At 41.4% G+C, this 18,045-nt stretch overlaps 1 protein-coding gene across 11 annotated transcripts in view; it reads right to left on the bottom strand.

Annotated features, from left to right (window-relative positions):
• Positions 1-18,045, bottom strand: part of DOCK10 (dedicator of cytokinesis 10) — a 266,571-nt gene that overhangs the window by 103,339 nt on the left and 145,187 nt on the right. For all 11 annotated transcript variants that reach the window (XM_078450838.2, XM_078450840.2, XM_078450839.2 and 8 more), the window contains exons 5-7: positions 10,031-10,103; positions 9,631-9,753; positions 9,243-9,377 (exon numbers count right to left, since the gene is read on the bottom strand). In XM_078450838.2, coding sequence (XP_078306964.1) covers positions 9,243-9,377; positions 9,631-9,753; positions 10,031-10,103 — 331 coding nt within the window. The remainder of the gene's footprint in view (positions 1-9,242; positions 9,378-9,630; positions 9,754-10,030; positions 10,104-18,045) is intronic.

Genomic DNA, 18,045 nt, shown 5'->3' with positions numbered 1-18,045 from the left:
GAGAATTAAAATGGGCTCGGGGGTGAGCAGCCATTTCAGGCTGGCCTTCCAGGAAGGGGCATCCAAGTTGGAATCTGTAAAACCACTGAACTATTCCAAGATGGGAGAAGCGCACTGAAACTGGAGGGAATACAAGAGCAAATTATTATGGCACTTTTATACATTCCCGCCATGAGATTAGAATTATAAATTCAAAGCGGAACGATAGAGCCCGCGATGATATTAGTGTTATATTATCTGCAGTGGTTGTAAGAATTATTGAAGATATCCCATCTCTAATTCACTCTCAGTTAATTCTGATACAGGTAGTCAACCCTTACCCCTAGTCAACTCTGCTTTGAAGCCATTGGAGCACCCACAATTACAACAGTGCGAGGCCTATGGGCTTAAGACAACCAGGTAAAATGCAAATAGGAGAAGAACCGTAAGGTGAGAGTAACATTATAGTGTGGGATTGTGGCTGAATATCAAAGTATAAGATTCTTTTCGGGGACACGATTGCTATTCCTGGTGGCAAGAAAAAATAATTTGTAATATCCTCCTGGTAAGGTCTTTTTTCTTGGTGATGGTCTCAGAAGACTGTCCTCAAATAGCTTCCTCCTTTCAACTTCCACAACATCATGATGACTACCACAAATATGACACTTACTAATCACTTGCCGTCTAGATGGCAGGTACCGTGCTGAGCACGCATAGTTTTTATTCTGTTTCATCCCACAACAGCCCTGGGAGACAGACTGAATTATTCCATTTAACATGTAATGACATGGATGCTTGGGAGATAAATTGAAATGTGCTTGGGATTCTACAGGTAGCAAGCGGCAGAGAAAGGAAAAAAACCTCTTTATCCTCTAACCCACTGAGATGATCAGGGGCAAAGATGTTCACCAAATGCTGTTTCCCTTCCTTGTCCCCTTCCTGGCACAATCACATCCCGAAGGGCTGGTCACAGCCTGGGAGGTCATGGCTTCTCTAAGCGCTGACAATAGACAAGGGTAACAAATACACCTCAAGAAAAAGAAAAATTCAGGAGAAAAAAGAATTAGCTAAAAAAACCAGCTGTGATTCTCACTGTAGAACTTCATAGCTCAAATGCCACTTTCTAGATTCTTCCAAGGACACGCTCTTGGCTCTGACCCATACTCCTTGTAATAACTCACTCGCTGGCTGGCTTTTTAAATAGTCTATGAACTTGATATGGGCAGAGGCTGACTGGTTATCCTCACTACTCAGTGCAGTAGTGGTTTTCCTTCAAAAAGACAGATTTCGTGCTGTGCAAAAACAGACATATTAGCTGCCCTGGCTGAACAGGGGAGACAGGCATTAACCAGTTAATCACAAAAATGTGAAATTGGAAGATAAACATACTTAGATTCTGTGTGAATGTGCTGAAGAAGAGGTGTAAACTTAAGGTATAAAAACTCTTCTTGAGAACCAGAAAGCTATTGCGATATGAGAATATTGTTGTTCTCTCAAGACCCTCTGGGGTCTAGGAAAGCAGAGGACAGGATGATTTTGACTCATAAAACGCCAGAGCTGCATTTTGAGGCTATTTTGGCTGCAATATAAACACAGTGGGGGTTGCCAGAAAGATAGCTGTGGCCCCAAACTTTAGGGGGCAAAGCAAACATACAGGCAGCTTCTTTAAGAATGCAAATTCTTATGGGAATGCAAGCTGGTGTAGCCACCCTGGAAAACAGCATGGAGGTTCCTCAAAAAATTAAAAACCGAACTACCCTACGACCCAGCAATTGCACTACTAGGCATTTATCCAAGGGATACAGGTGTGCTGTTTCGAAGGGACACATGCACCCCCATGTTTATAGCAGCACTATCAACAATAGCCAAGGTATGGAAAGAGCCCAAATGTCCATCGATGGATGAATGGATCAAGAAGATGTGGGATATAGATACAATGGAGCATTACTCGGCAATCAAAAAGAATGAAATCTTGCCATTGGCAACCACGTGGATGGAACTGGAGGGTATTATGCTAAGTGAAATTAGTCAGAGAAAGACAAAAATTGTATGACTTCACTCTTATGAGGACTTTAAGAGACAAAACAGATAAACATAAGGGAAGGGAAACAAAAATAATATAAAAACAGGGAGGGGGGAAAAAACAGAAGAGTCTCCTAAATATGGAGAACAAACTGAGGGTTGCTGGAGGGGTTTTGGGGGGGGGGGGATGGGCTAAATGGGGGAGGGGCACTAAGGAACCTACTCCTGAAATCATTGTTGCACTAGATGCTAACTAATCGGGATGTAAATTTTAAAAAATAAAAACAAAATTAAGAAAGAGAATGCAAATTCTTAGAAGCTATAATCTCCACAGGAGGTGTGAGTGGACGCCCTCCACACACCCTAACACACACTTCTGGCAGGTCTCATGAAGGAGGTCCATAAAAACCCATGCGGCCTGCACTGACACAGAGGGTCTAAGGGCAAAGACAGCTTGGCCTTGAGCAAGCGTAAAAGGAGATAGTTTTCCTTCCTAAAACAACAGGAAAAGAAATAGATACAGAGGAAAGAACTCGAAACGCTCAGAGTTCAGGGCACAGCTTTGGCTGGAACACTGTTAAGGATCTGAACACAGCAAAATGCAAGCCAGTCTTAGTGTTGTCTTGAAACCAAACAGAGTAAAGAATCTGTTTAATTAATCTCATGTCATAAATAATGTAGACAAGGAGATGAAAAGCCATGTAAAATGCTTACATTAATTGTATGACTTAAAAGTCAATGGAACTGCGACCTGCTTTCAAATGCAGAGGAGAAGGAACTCAGAGAATTCCAGACAGAAAACAGGACAAAACATAGACACTAAAACTTGATTTTCCAAACTGTATACTCTACTTCAAGTGAATTGGAAAATGGGTTGCTGATGTCAACAATCTTATAAAAAATATTTTGCAAAAATGTGGGCAAACCGTAACAAGCCCTTATTTCTCCAAAGGGCGTATTTATCAATGAAATAAATATTCTATCTGCAGCTTCTCAAAAACCGAATTATCTTTTTCTATTTGGAGCGGAACAGAACTACTTACAGTCATAGAGAAGCTTACACTGGGGAAGACTGTGATGCCTAAGTGGTTTTCTATCTCCTTCTCTGTGATCTCTAACATAATGGCATATAAAATCACAAAAAAAAAGAAAGGACAAAAATAGGAAAATCAATGGGACATTTTAATAATCTTGAAATGCAGTTGTTATGTCATTATAGTGGTAATCAGGAAATAATCATGTTCTTTTTTTTCGATCTCCCAGTTTTCCTGTTTCCCTGAAAACAGTGTCCTTTGTGGCAGACGTGACTCCTCCGTTTACTAAAGCTCACCACAGTCCATCTACACAGCTTCATAAAAAGCAGGAAACTGTGAATATGTCCTAATGCCAACTGACATGTTTAATGAGTTGTAGCCAACTGGTCTGTTTCCACAATACTCATCTGGAAAGGTTCCGAAATAGAAACTCCAACAAAGCTACCAAAGCCAATGGAGAAATGAGTATCAAAGCAAGTTACCCGAACAAAATATTCCATTGTGCCTAATACGTTACTAGCATCTTTTGCAGGAACAAAAGAAGAGTTCCCAAAAGAAATACACAACATCACATCCAGGTTACTGGGGTTGGTGGCTACCATTGATGTAGTCCTTTCCATTCTCTGTATGTTTGTTTGTGCATTTCATTCAACAAAAATGTACTGGGTACCTTCTGTGTGTCAGGTGCACAGCATTAAAAACATTCAAATAAAGCACTCGCCCTCATTGAACTTGCATTCCAGTGTATAAAAAAACATTCAAATAAAGCACTCGCCCTCATTGAACTTGCATTCCAGTGTGATGGAGTGTCCGTAAACAACTAAGCAGAAATATAGCGTACGTACTATGCATGTGCTATAGGTAAAGTACAATAAAGTCTCAAGCAGTGATATATTCTGTATCTTATATATCTTATATGTTATATGATAGTCTTACATTATGTCATCAGAACCTATTGCTTGAGATGTGCCACTCATTTTCTTTGCATGTGCTCCATTTATTTTTTCTTTCTACGCATCGCCCCACAGGCTGGGAGTTCTTTGAAGACAGAAGCCACATTTGACTCATATTTGGCTTTCCCACAAAGCCTAGCATAACTAAGTTTTCAATATATGTTTGCTGAAATAAATCCTCCCCCTAAAACCCACTGCTTAAAGCTACGCATGAGCATATCTTTGTAGTACTTCTTCCATCCATGTGGCTTATGCAGGATAGATGTATGAATATGTGCAGGCATGCCCATAGGATGTATGATTATCAGCTTATTTCCTTGGGCATCTTCCTGTAGTTTTGGACATCCCTCCACTTCAAACCTATTTTTGCCATTTATTAGCTCTGTGATTTGGGAAAGCCACTCTATCTCCCTGAGTTTTATTTTAATAAACTGGGACAATAATGATGCGCGTTCCATCAACTGGTGCCACATAATGTATCAGATAAAAGTACAGTGTCATTCTGGTTTTTATTGTTATCATTGGAAATGAGATTTTATTTATTTATTTATTTATTTATGGAAGTTTATTTATTTTGAGAGAGAGCACGCGCACACGTGTGTGCAAGCAGGGGAGGCGCGGAGAGATGGGAAGAGAGAGAAGCTCCAGCAGGCTCCTGTTGTCAGAGCAGAGCCCCACCGGGGGCTTAATCTCAAGAACCTTGAGATGGCGACCTGAGCTGAAATCCAGAGTCAGATGCTTAACCAACCGAGCCACCTAGGCGCCCCGGAAATGAGATTCTTTAGAGCCAGAGTTTGCTAATGTGAAGTTTATAGGTCAGATTTAGTTTCTAGATTTGTTTTCCTTGGCAGTTTTCCCCTCCGAATTTAACTACGTTTCTGTGGGCATGCACACTCCAAGCTGCTCCCTGCTGTCTCACACCTGGCCCCACTTCCTTCAGGTGGTGGGCTTCCTGAGCTGCAGAATGTATCCAAGTTTCTAGACTTCAGTTAAGCACGTGAGGCCACGGTCTTGGAACCCATGTCCACAAGGTGGTAGATTCGGCCCCGAGGAGGAAATAAACAGCGTTTGGCCCCCCACCCCCCATTTACGCCTGCATAAAGTGACATCGCTCATTATTAATGTTGCGGTGGGAACCCTAGAAGACGGGATGCTTGGACTATTCATTCTCTTCCACAGTGGCAAGATCTTGAATAGATGGATGGATGGGCCAATGGATGAATGAATAAGAAGACCCTGAAGGAATCAGATGGGATAATACAGGCCTAGATGTCCCTTGGCCCCAGATCGAAACTGAAGCAGCAAAAACCAGAAGTTCTGTTCCAGATTGGGAGTGCATGGGGTATAAAACACATCTAATGTCACTATTTGATTATAGTACAAAATGGAAACTATTGTCAATTTTTTTTTTAATCAAGATCTAAAAAATTTCCAACCGTAAATATTACCACAAATCTCTGAGAAACTTGGGTAGGAGTTTCCTTCTGCTTGATGTCACCCTTGAAATATATTTCTAAGAATTCCAACGATTATTCTTAGAAAAACACAATGACATAGATTGGGTCTGAATGAAGCAACCAAAATGGCTTGTTCACAGAAGACTGTTAGGAGCTTGGACTTCCTAAGAATGCCAGGAGGTGGGTATCACTTCTGAGGTAAAGTTTTTGTTCCTTTTTTCTGTTTTATTCAAGAGAAACCGATAATGATTCTTGACAAAACAGGTCTGACTCATTCTATTATTCATTTGTTCTGTGATCCTGTGTGTACATGTTTCGTCTTCAGGCACATTTTGTACCTGAGAGCTTGGGAGAGCAATGACTAAACTTGCATCTTATTTGAGAATCTTCTTTCCACTTGTAAGACCTCATAAGCCAGAGACAGCCATAAGCAAATATGTAAGAACCAGGATCCAGACACAAGGTGGTACATAACCCAGACATCTATCTTCCCAGTGATCTCAAGAAGTTGGAGGTCCTCCCTCCCCAAAGGGCTACAAGTTCTTGATAAATAGGAATAGAAATGAAGGGGTATAGGGCTAAACTCTTTCAAAGATATAGTAGTGTTCCCGAATATTTGAATGGCCATCTACTGGGGAGTGAAATAGAAATGCAGCTGTGCTCTAAGGTGCAACATCTACCTTGGCGAATCCTGCTAGCTGACCCAGAAGAGTTCATTCATCACTGTTCTGTGCTCCTAGAACATTCAATAGCAGGTGTTGTTGATAGCTTTTGTGACACTGTGTAATCATTAACAATGAGCCTATGTTCCTCTCTGGTTTTGACTTCAGCAGGGAGTTCTCAATGCCTAAGCACAGTTCCTAGTATGTCATAGACACTCAATAAGTTTGTTGAATGAAAGAATACATGAGTGAATAAAAACTAAATGAATAAAGAAGAATATTTAGATAGAAATTTCAGGAAGGTGAATGGAGATTTTCTAGGTAGGTCTTTCCCCAGTGGAATGTCTTTCTCAAAGTTGTGATCTTTGCACCTGATGGAAAGCCTATCACCAGCTAGCGCTGACCTTTACTGCTCACTTGCTTGTACTTAGGGACTTACGTCCCACATTTTTCCTTAAGCTCTTCTTTCCAGCTTACCTTTGAACTCAGGCAAAAAGCCTGAAGGGCACAGCACCCCATGATAAAAACCAAAACTACTCCTCAAACAATAACTGCCCAGGCGAAGAACTGTGGCCCAGAAGGTCCAGACCAGTTTGAACTCAACCCCTGACTCACACCAGTGCAGATGGACCATGGAGTGACCCACAGAGTAACCAACAATTACCTTTACCTCATTACAATATTAAAATCTCTCCTCCGAGAGGAACACAGGCCTCATTTCTAAAACATACAAGGTATATATATAGGTATATTTCCTTAAGTCACCTGTATGACCTCATGCTTAGACCTACATACGATGACAAGGTTCCCCTTTCTAAATATTCATCCTAACCCTAAATAAAGGGATCCCACTCACCCTTGCTCGGGGAGTTATTCACCACGATCTCCGTATTTGCTGCGCGTGAAGTCTTTTTTTTGTGAGATAGCTCACCTGGTGTAGCTTCTACCTGTGACTCACCAAGGAGCGAAATCACGTTAGTTTGGTTACAAGACTAGGGAAGAAAGGCTGAAGGCACACGGTCTCCCAGATCCTTTTCCACGCTAGCACGTTGTTTGAGTTTTTACAGATGAGGAACCTGAGCTCAGAGTCCGAGTAACTTACTCAAAGCCTCCAAAAGTAAGTGGTGAAACCAGGATTTGAACGCTGACCTGTATGAACCCCAAACTTTGTTTTCTCCTAGAAGACACTCTCCAGCTCCAAGGCACCACTTCAGCAGAGACTGAAGTACAGTCTAAGACGTGATGGAGAAGTTCCCGTAGTCAAGGTCAGGTTTGAGCACCGAGATGCGTGCTCAACACGGAGTTAATAGGATTCTCCGAAGAAGCAATGTCATAGTAATACGTATCTCTGTGAGCTGGATATACAGCACGGGCTACAGTGATACTGCCTAAAAGATGGTAATGCATTTGCTAGAGCGAGCTTTGAAGGAAAAAAATGGAAAAGAAAATACCTAAGAGTTTTAGCTCAGTTTCTAGAGAATGTAATCGTTGATCTTTCACCTACTGCGGGAAGTTTTACTTGACATTTCTAAAGCCGAAGCTTCCTTTGCGGCCAACAATAGAAAACCATCTCCACCCTCCATTAAGATCCTTATTGCCCTTTCCATATGGAAAGCTGGCATCTGCATTAAAAGGCAATTATCTTTCACTTCTAGCCGACTACTCTGCTACACTTCATTAATTCTTTCCTTTTAAAGTTCAGCATTAGTACTTTCTGGAGGAATTCCAGATTTTAACAGATAGACCATCCAGAAAAAGCCCAGGCCTAAGTGACTGGAGAGAGCTCCATTTCGCATCCACATATCCGAGTGCCCCTTGGTATTAATCCAAGACGTAATCTCAGCTCTGGAGCCAGCTGCGTCGACGCCTGCAGGTGAGTGGGAAGAGAAGGTCTGCTCCTGGTGACCGGTGACCAGAAACACAGTCCTCAACCTCCACAAGCCAGCATCCTTTTGTGAAATTCAAGATGAGGCTGCTGTAAGGTTTGGTTGCTTTGATTGTTACGTAAGAGGGAATAGGAGGCTCCTTACTTCCCGAGAGCGAAAAGAATAAATGAAAGCATGATGTCCAGATGAGGTCTATGGAGTTATTCTGCTTCCCTTTGCCACAGTGGTCTATGTCGCATCGCACACTAAGAACAATCACACGCTAAGAAGAACTTCCGGAACAGTATGGTCCGTTAAAAGCGCCGTGTCTGTTTCTGAAATTAAGCTCTTGGGAATCGATGTAATCCTTGTCTTTGAAGGAAACCTCCTCTTAGAAGGAAGAAGATTATATGTGTGCTGCCAATGTACTACCTCATTATTACCCAATAATAAAGATAGGATTTATGAAGCATAGCGAGCTATACGGTTTATATATTATTGAATTCTTTAGCTCAGTGGCGTTGTATGCTGCAGCCACACAGGTGGTCATTTTCTCCTTCTCGTTGAATATACCAGACTTGCTCTTGCCTCAGGCCCTTTGCACTTGCTGCCCCCGCTCATTCTTTAGTTTTCAGATCAAATAATTTCTCTATGAAGATGCTTTTTTTTTCTCACTTCTGGAGCACTGGTACTCCTTTCCAACCTCACCATTTGTCTCTCTGCCTCCCACAGCCCCATTTCTTTTCTTCACTCCAGATTTCACCCACTGATTCCATTCCGTTGATGTTTTTTCTTTGTGTATTTTCTATTATTTTTCCTTTGTTGAAAGTGAGTTTTGTGAAAGCAGAAACTCGGGTTGTGTTGTTTTCCACCGGATCTCTAAAGTCGAGAACAGTTTTTGACTCATTTCAGATACTCCATAAACACTTGAATGAATGATGACTGGATGAACACACTCTTTGATTAAAAAGCCCAAAAGGGGAGGCGCTCCTAGATGGCTCAGTCAGTTAAGGGTCCAACTCTTGATTTTCGGCTTAGGTCATGATCTTGTGGTTCGTGAGATCAAGCCCCGAGCAGAACAGAGCCCTGCGTCGGGCTCTGTGCGGACATCACGAAGCCTGCTTGGGATTCTCTCTCTCCCTCTCTCTCTCTGCCTCTCCCCCCCATTTTCTCTCTCTCTCAAAATAAATTAAAAAAAAAAATTAACAACAACAACAACAAATCCAAGAGGGGAAAACAAAACTCAAGGAGGAAAGGGATATCTACTCACCTGCACCACACCTGTACAGGAATCCAAAAAGATGCAGCCTTTGGGCTCTTTGGATATCTTTTCATCTTTGTAAAAATTCATGATGTAGGAGTTATCCGGCAACTGAGTCAGCTGGAAGTAGCGCTTTTTGAATGACTAAAGAAAGGGGAAGAAATAGACAGGTAGTTCAAAATGCAGTGTGCTAGTACAGAAATTAGAAATTCTGAAATTCCTTCGGGCGCGCTACATTCTTGGGCACTGTTCTAGGGAACAGCGCCCTCCTTCCTCATAAATAAAATATGACCCGAAACAGAAACTCGATGCAAATGACACTCCTCTGTGCTGTGACCAAAGGGGGGGGTGTCCAGAGAACTGGCAGAAACAAAGATGAGCCTTGATGTCTCCTTACCCGAACAGTAACGGTATTGTTCACGGTGCTATTGAAATTCCCCTTGTAGAGCCAGCCAGACTTGAAAACTCCGGTTCCTCCAGCTCCCCCACCGCCCTTAGAAGATGAGTGGGAGGTGGTATCCTGTGGAAGAGGAACCAAGGGCATGACTGCAACCTTTCGTGAATCCCACATCTTAGACGCTGCACTTACAAATGAGCCTCCTCTTTCTCTCTTCGACGCGTCTTAAATAATCATGTTCCATTTCAAAGCAAACGTGACTCATTTGGACTCAAAGCCCTTCCACAAATACCTATGGCAGCTTCCTTGTAAAATTGGTCAGAATGTGGAATACTCTAGTGGAGGACAGGAACTAATTGTCCTCCTGATTTAAACACTTAGCTTTCGGTAATTTACTTACTTCATCCTTATCAGCGTCTTCATGGTCCACCTCAAAGGAATGTGAAGGAAGTTTCTCTGGTTTGTATTCTGCTCTGAGAGTAAAGAGAAAAAAAAAAAAAAGAGTTTCTGATTTGTCATTTGAGACCTGACTTTCATTTTCCGCTGTTCCCCTAGGTAACAACCGTTGTGTTTTTCGAAAAAATAATGTAATCTTGTGAGGGCCCGATCTCCTTTGGAAGCATTAACTTTCTGCTACACCATTACATTTTATCTCCGGTAAATGAATCTCTGTTTTAAACCGTGGAGTTACTATTTATACAGATTTACACATGTCTTCTTGAATGAGATGAAGGCAAGCAGGACAATTTTAAAGCTCTGGTGGTTTGTATGCTTCTTCCTCTACCTTCTGCTGTGGAATATGAAGCAGTGCTGTTTTCATTTCCATTTCACCATTACATGGCGAGTCTTAAGGGTACGGGATGGCCATTGGAAAAACCATGTTCCCGAGAACCAGCCCGTGCTCTGGCCACTAGGTTGCGCTGTTCCCCTAACAGTGGCCTCCCCTGAAGTCGGCCCCAACTTGATTAAGCCGAAGGGTGCTCGCTTTGTGCCTTTCCGTGGTAGTCCTGAAATGCTGACCAGCCCGGAAGAGTCAGCGTGTGCACCTGATACTATCAACGGCAAAACAGGAGAAAGGTAAACTTCCTTTGGCTTGATTCTATTTCACAAGTCATGGCTGGATGGAGAGTGGTCAACAGCGTCTGAGGTTCGGACATTCCTTGATACTCAGTGAGAGAATCCTACGTGTAGAGTTGGCCTGGGATATTCATTTTGTTTAAGGTGATTTATGTTGTGTAGAAGCAACCTGGGAATCTGACTATTGAGAAGAAAAGTCCAGGGGTGCTCTTCGAGTTATTCCTGTCACAAATCTTTTCCTATGTTGACGGTATTCCAGATAGGAAGGGGCATGACCAAGACCTCTTTATACTTCAGTATGCATAAAATTACCAGACTGCATTCACATAGGGATTCGGTGGATTCAAGTGGGTTCAAAATACTCTTTACCTTTCCTCTGAAAGACCTGAAAATGCCCATTCCTGGTTCACAGCAGGGCAGGTAGGAGCACAGACAGAACACTGACCTCACTAATAAAACGGAAAAGCCCGAGATCAGAGTCACATTCTCTATAACTGATGATAGATTTTTTTTCAATTGTGATAAAATATACATAACAGAAAAATTACGATTCTAACCATTTTTACGTGTACAGATCAGTGGCACAAAGTACGTTCACATTGTTGTGCAACCATCACAAAAGTCCGTCTCGTTCCCAAAATGACGCTGTACCCGTTACACAACAGTTCCATATCTCTCCCTTCCCCCACCCCTGGTAACCACTGTTCTACTTTCTGTCTCTCTGTATTTGGCTATTCTGGGCACCTCATCTTATGTTTCATTGCGTGTCTGGCTGATTTCATTTATTGTAAAATGCCCTCGAGGTTCATTCGTGTCGTGGCCAGTATTAGGATTTCATTCTTATACAAGGCCAGATAATATTCTACTGTAGTCTAAAAAGAGTTCACACCCCCAAAGCTGTTTCCATGAAGACACCCTGGAATCTAAAAATTAGGACTCTCTCCATGTAGATGCTGGGTACATGTCTATTATGACGCTTACCTGAATCTGTTGATTCCCTCCACCAGATCACATGTTTTTTTTAGTTTTATTTATTTATTTACTTAGTTATTTATTTTGAAAGAGAGAGAACCAGCAGGGGAGGGGTAAAGAGAGAGGGAGACAGAGGATCTGAAGCAGGCTCTGTGCTGTCAGCAGAGAGCCCAAGGCAGGGCTCAAACTCATGGACTCTGAGATCATGACCTGAGCTGAAGTTGGATGCTTAACCAACTGAGACACCCAGGTGCCCCAAGATTACATGTTTCTTAAAGCCAGAGACTCCAATGAAGTCCCATCTACAGCGTCCCCAGGCTTTGTCTTTTTCTACTGTAGGGACGCTCAATACGCATTTGCTGATTGCATCAGTGATAGGCAAGGTGAACAAGGAGACAGAGAAGCAAAATAAGACAACATGGTATCATTTAAAACTGTTTTTGGAAGACATCTTGGGGACGCCAAAACACATATTTTTGGTGGCCAACATCCTAAGACGCACCTCCCGTGTGTTAAAAGAGGTTTTGAAAAATGATCTTAGTATTGTGAATTTATTTTATAAGTTCAGATTATATGTTACTTGCTACCAAAACCAATAGCTAAGAAAAATAAAGCTATTCTGGGGTACACAGTAGTTGATATTGCGTATTAAGGATGATATCTGGGGTCTCCCTTCAGCCCCAGTCCCAATTTATTTGTCCATTTTTGTTCAGTTGTATAGCCTTGATATGAAATCCCAAGACCCATAGGTAAGTAGTTGTAAATGGTAACAGGCTTATTTAAAAGCCAGAGGCTTGAAAGAAGGGTGGTAGGAGATGTGTATTTTAAATTTATCTCCCCCACAGGTTCTGGCACATGGTAAGAACAGAATAAGTATTTGTCCACTGATGTATATGAAATTATTCGAGTGGGTATGCATTATTCCAAATTCCAGAAATATATTAATACATACATAATGCAGCCTTGTTCCTCCAAGACTTATTTGTAAGTTCAAAGAAGTTGAAAACTCTATACCAAGATAGCAGAACTTCTGTACTTAAGTTTAAATATGTACTATGCAGCATATAGCTTTTTAGTGAATTATATATGTGTGTAATTAGACGTTTGTGTACAAATACTAGAACTTCACAGTCCAGTGTAATTTGGGTGTTGTACTGAGAAGAAAACGAAGTCCGTAACAGTTACATAAACACACAGTGGAAGAAGTTGGACTAGAAGTCCTATTTTCTAAAATGCTACTTGCTGTATGTAGGGTAAGTTAATCAAACCATCTTTAATAAGCACATTAAGTAAGACTGGAGCCATTATTCTCTTCCAAAGGATCGTGGTGTATCTGTACTCCATTCTCTTTCTTACAGAGCCTTAGGGATACTCGAGCTTATCTGTGTCAGTGCCCCCAATGTTAACTTGTTCTGCCTCTTTTGGTTATGGTCAACTTATGTGAAGGCTGAGTGAGTCGCAGGTGACAGTGTTAGTTTAGGACCACTGGGAAATGTTTCCTATCCTACCCAAAATATCCCTTTTCTCCAAAAGAGCCTAACAACATCTTGACAATCCTAAACAAAAAGCAATCACTTTCACCTTTTCATTTGGTTGGCAAAATAAAGCCCCTAAACACAACCCTTCCCTCTCTTCCCTCATCCAGCGAGGCAACACATTGCCTGAAATTCAGGGGCAGGTTCAAATGGCTGACTTCAGAGCAATTACTCCAAGCGTTTTGTCTGCAGAGAAGGGAACATGAGTGTTCCAGGATTCTTAAAATGATAGCAGGGCAGTAAAGGGAGTATTAAAGAAACATCCTAAGTGAAAGATAAAAGCATTCGTAGGGAAGACTAAGGAAGAGGCAGCACAGATAAACTTGAACATGGAAGGTCAACATCTGGCTCAGGCATCATCCTATGCTCTATGCCAATTATTTCCTATTAGTCTCCCTGTGACCTTGGTACAATTCTGTTTCTGAACTTCTTATTCTGTCCTCTACTGCCAGCATGACTTACCCTTTCTTCTCTTTCTTACAAAAGACTAATTTTATAGGCATTTGTTCTTGGTAATAGTGGATCACAATAGTGGCCATGTTCCTCAAATATATCGAGATAGATAGATAGATAGATAGATAGATATCTCATGTTTTCTTTATCCATTCATGCATCAACGGACATTTAAGTTGTTTCCGTGTCTTGGCTGTTATAAACAATGCTGCAGTGAACATAGAATGCATGTATCTTTTTGCATTCATGTTTTTGTTTTCTTCGGATAAATACCCAGAAGTGGAGTTGCTAGGTCATATGGGAGTTCTGTTTCTAATTTTTTGAGGGACCCCCATACAGTTTTGCATAGTGGCTGTACCAGTTTACATTCCCACCAATAGTGCATGAGGGTTCCCCTTGTTCAACATCCTCATTAACACTTGTTATTTCTTGTCCTTTTGATACTAACCATTCTAATGGGTGGGAGGTGGAATCTCCTTGTGGTTTTGATTTGCATTTTCCTGATGACTAGTGTTGTTGAGCACCTTTCCAGGTACCGGTTGGCCACTGTCTGCTCTCCTTGGAAAAAATGTTTATTCAGATCCTTTGCCCACTTTTTAGCCGGATTGTTATATTTTTTGTTATTGAGTTGTATGAGTTTTTTGTATATTTTGGATATTAGTCATCAGATATAGGATTTGCAAATATTTCCTCCCATTCTGAAGGTTGCTTTTTCATTATGTTGACGGTTTCCTTCGCCGTGCTGAAGCTTTTGAGTTTGGTGCAAGGCCACCTGTTTATTTTTACTTGGAATGCAGTCGGATCTAAAAACTCATTGCCAAGACTGATGTCCCGGAGGTCACCATCTAGTTTTCTTCTAGGAGTTTTATGGTTCCAGGTCTCACATTCAAGTCTTTAATCCACTTTGAATTAATTTTTGTGTCCAGTGTAAGAAGTGGTCCATTTCCATTCTTTTGTACATGTCTGTCCAGTTTTCCCAACACTATTTATTGAAGAGACTGTCCTTTCCCCACGGTATAGACTTGGCTCCTTTGGCATCATGTAGTTTTTGTCATTCTTGTCTCTTGTGAATCCCAAATTCAGCGCTGGATTTTATGTATGAAGGCTTACATTTTACATTCTAGCCTGAAATAATGTTCTCTCCACTATCCGTCTATGAACAGATACTCAAAAAAAAAAAAAAAGTGAGGTTCTTAAAAACACAATAACACAATTTCAAATTTAAAGAATAAAAATTAGGTGAATAAACACACTTCGTTTTTCACTCTTCCACAACTGCAAGGTTTCATTTTGTAGCCTCAGCAACCCATAAAAAGAAATGATCAGTTTAAATTGGTAGCGGGCATTGGAGAATTCTTCTAATCCAGGAGGCACGAACATGATTTACTTCTAATAGCCTCTGAAGGCCAACTAAATGATCTGTTTCTACTACTGACCTAAATATGTGTGTAGTCTTTAATGGGGAGTGCTTCACTTCGTAAAATCATTTAAAAAAAGATTTTTTTCATTCAGTCTTACAGTCTTCATCATTTCAGGGGATGTGTGAAGATTACATTCTAGAACTTCTGATTTTCACATAGTTCATTGAAATCTCTGACTTTGTGGCAGGAGTATTCTTCCCCTTCGTGGTATCAACTTCTACTTCCTTTAGTTAATTAAGGGAAATTCTCAACGATATTTTCGTTACTTTTGTCTACTTCTCATGAGGTTCTTCTCATGCTCCATGATATCCAGACCTTGTTTTTGTTCGAGGTGGTTCCTCTGTTGTTTTAATGGAGAACGAATACCGTGAAGGCAAAATCTCTCATATATTTTTTTTCTTGATGGCATCATGAAGATAAAGAAAAGATGTTTGGGGATCAAGCTGCTAAAGATTCCAACAGACCTGAAGTCAGTGGGAAGGCACATACTTGGAAGGGCAGCTAAATGCCACTTTCTACAATCTCTCACTTCATATGAGATCTTCCAACCGCTTGGATGCAGTTTCCAAGTCGTGACCACTTCTCAGAACCGTTTTCAGAAAGAGGAAGTCTCGATGGTAAAAAAAAAAATACTTTTCAATTGTGCCTACAAAACGTGTGTGACTAAGGCCCAGACACTCTGAATATACACAGTAATTACTCACGAAAGCCGGGGGTATGGTAGACCTTCTTAGCACGAAAGTCCATACGGGAGGTTATATCAGGAGTGACCTGAATTTAAGGGGATGTCCAGAGATTTGGTAAAAGTTAATGTTGGCTGTTTGCAAAAAGGTTTGCTGCTTTGGAGGAACATTGTTTTGTTCTTTACAGTAATGCAACGGAAAAATAATGGGCGCCTGGGTGGCTCAGTCGGTTAAGTGTCCAACTCTTGATTTCAGCTCAGGTCAAGATCTCGTTGTTTGTGAGACTGAGCCCTGAAATGGGCTCTGCGCTGATAACGTGGAGCTTGCTTGGGATTCTCTCTTCTTCCCTCTCTGCCCCTCCCTGGCTCTCTGTCTCTCTCTCTCAAAATAAATAAAAACTTAAAGAAATAAAGAAATAGAATAGCCTCCTTCCCATTCACATCTTTCTTTTTTTTTTTTTCCTGTATACTCACTGCTACAATCCCATTTTCCTTAGAGTACACCAAATGATCTTTTAAAGAATTAAACTGGATCACATCACACTCTAGGCTAAAATTTCCACAGGCTTCTGTTGCAGTGGGAATGAATCCAAGCTCTCTCTTCCAGGGCCCGCCAGGTCCCTTGCCTCGTTCCATGGTTTCACTTCACTATAACCTTTCCACCTCGGTTCCAGCCTCCCCATTCTGCTCAAGAGACCATGCTGGTTCCAAGGTCAGGGCCCCTGCCCTTGCTGTTTCCTCTGGGAATCCTTTCCCAAGACCACAGTGCTGGGAGCTACTGTCCCTTCAGGTCTGAGCTCAGACGCTACCTTCTCTGAACTATTCTGCAGCTCCTTCAAATTCTGCATTTGTGGGTAGAGAGCAGCCCATCCAAGTATCCAAGCCTGGAACAGCTGCTGCTGGGGGCATGGGAAATTTGTGCAAATAGTGCCCAAATCTAAACCACGTGTCCACATAGGGGTGCCTGGGCTGCTCAGTCAGTTGAGTGTCTGACTTTGGCTCAGGTCATGATCTTGTGGGTCATTATTGGAGCCCCATGTCAGGCTCTGTGCTGACAGCTCAGAGCCTGGAGCCTGCTTCAGATTCTGTGTCTCCCTCTCTCTCTGCCCTTACCTCACTCACACACTGTCTCTCTCTCTCTCTCTCAAAAATAAACATAAAAAAAATAAATAAACCACACGCCCACTAAAAAGTTAGACACAACAAGTACCTTCTCGATGCCTTCACTTGAGGGAAGTGTTAATAACTTCGCTTTTGATTGTTGTGTTTTTCTGGATTATTTGCATTGTTTTAGTTAGATGAACCAATGTGTTAAGAGATTCCAATTCATTGCAGTTCTTCGAATTCGAGCAACTCCAATCCCTTCCATGAATATTATATTTCTTTTCTTTCTTTTTTAAAGGAATGCTGTATTTCAAAATTTGCCATTCACTTACTTTACTTATTCAATAAGTCATTATTACACACTTACCAGAGGCCAGGCATTCTCCTCCCTTGTAGGGGATTCTGCAAGGAAAAGTCCCTGCCCTTTGGGGATTTTTGCTTTAGTGGGGGACACAGACACTGAATAAATGACTACTTTAGTTCAGGTAGTAGGTCAGGCAAGCTTGTCTGTGAAGGTGACATTTGAACAGGTACAGAACAAAGACACCTTCTCCCAAAGACTTTACTTAGTCCAGAAGAAAAAAAAGCTGTTAATTTTTCCCTTTTTGCTGTTCTTAGACATGTAACATTTCTGCAGAGGTTGTCTACTTTCATGACTCTTGGTATCCCAGCATGGAAATACATGAAGCCAGTGGCAAATCTGAATGCTAAATACAGAATATCCTCAGAAACATGTTTTGGTCCACACTGTTCTTTTCCAGTCCTGTTGTATCTGCTCTATTGAAATAACAGCTCACAAAAGAGTGATAGAGTAACACTTCAAGAATTTGTTCAGGGACACCTGGGTGGTTCAGTTTGTTGAGCATCCGACTTCGGCTCAGGTCATGATATCGCAGTTTGTGAGTTCAAGCCCCACATCGGGCTTGCTGCTGTCATGGCAGAGCCCGCTTCAGATTCTCTGTCCCTCTCTCTCTGCCCTTCTCCAACGTGTACTCTCCCCAAAATAAATATATATTGAAAAAAAAAAAGACTTTGTTAGAAAATTAAATAAGAATACATTTGTAACTTACAATCAACTCTGTTCATATACAACAAAATGTACATTGTTGACCAAAATGCTGTATCATGACTCCTATTTTTAAATTTTGTAAAATAGACCTTGACACTAGTT

This window comes from Panthera onca, chromosome C1 (assembly GCF_046562875.1).
Source record: "Panthera onca isolate mPanOnc1 chromosome C1, mPanOnc1 haplotype 2, whole genome shotgun sequence".
NCBI lineage: Eukaryota > Metazoa > Chordata > Mammalia > Carnivora > Felidae > Panthera > Panthera onca.
The sequence above is the reverse complement of the archived record's forward strand: the minus strand, read 5'-3'. Positions and strand labels throughout refer to the sequence as shown.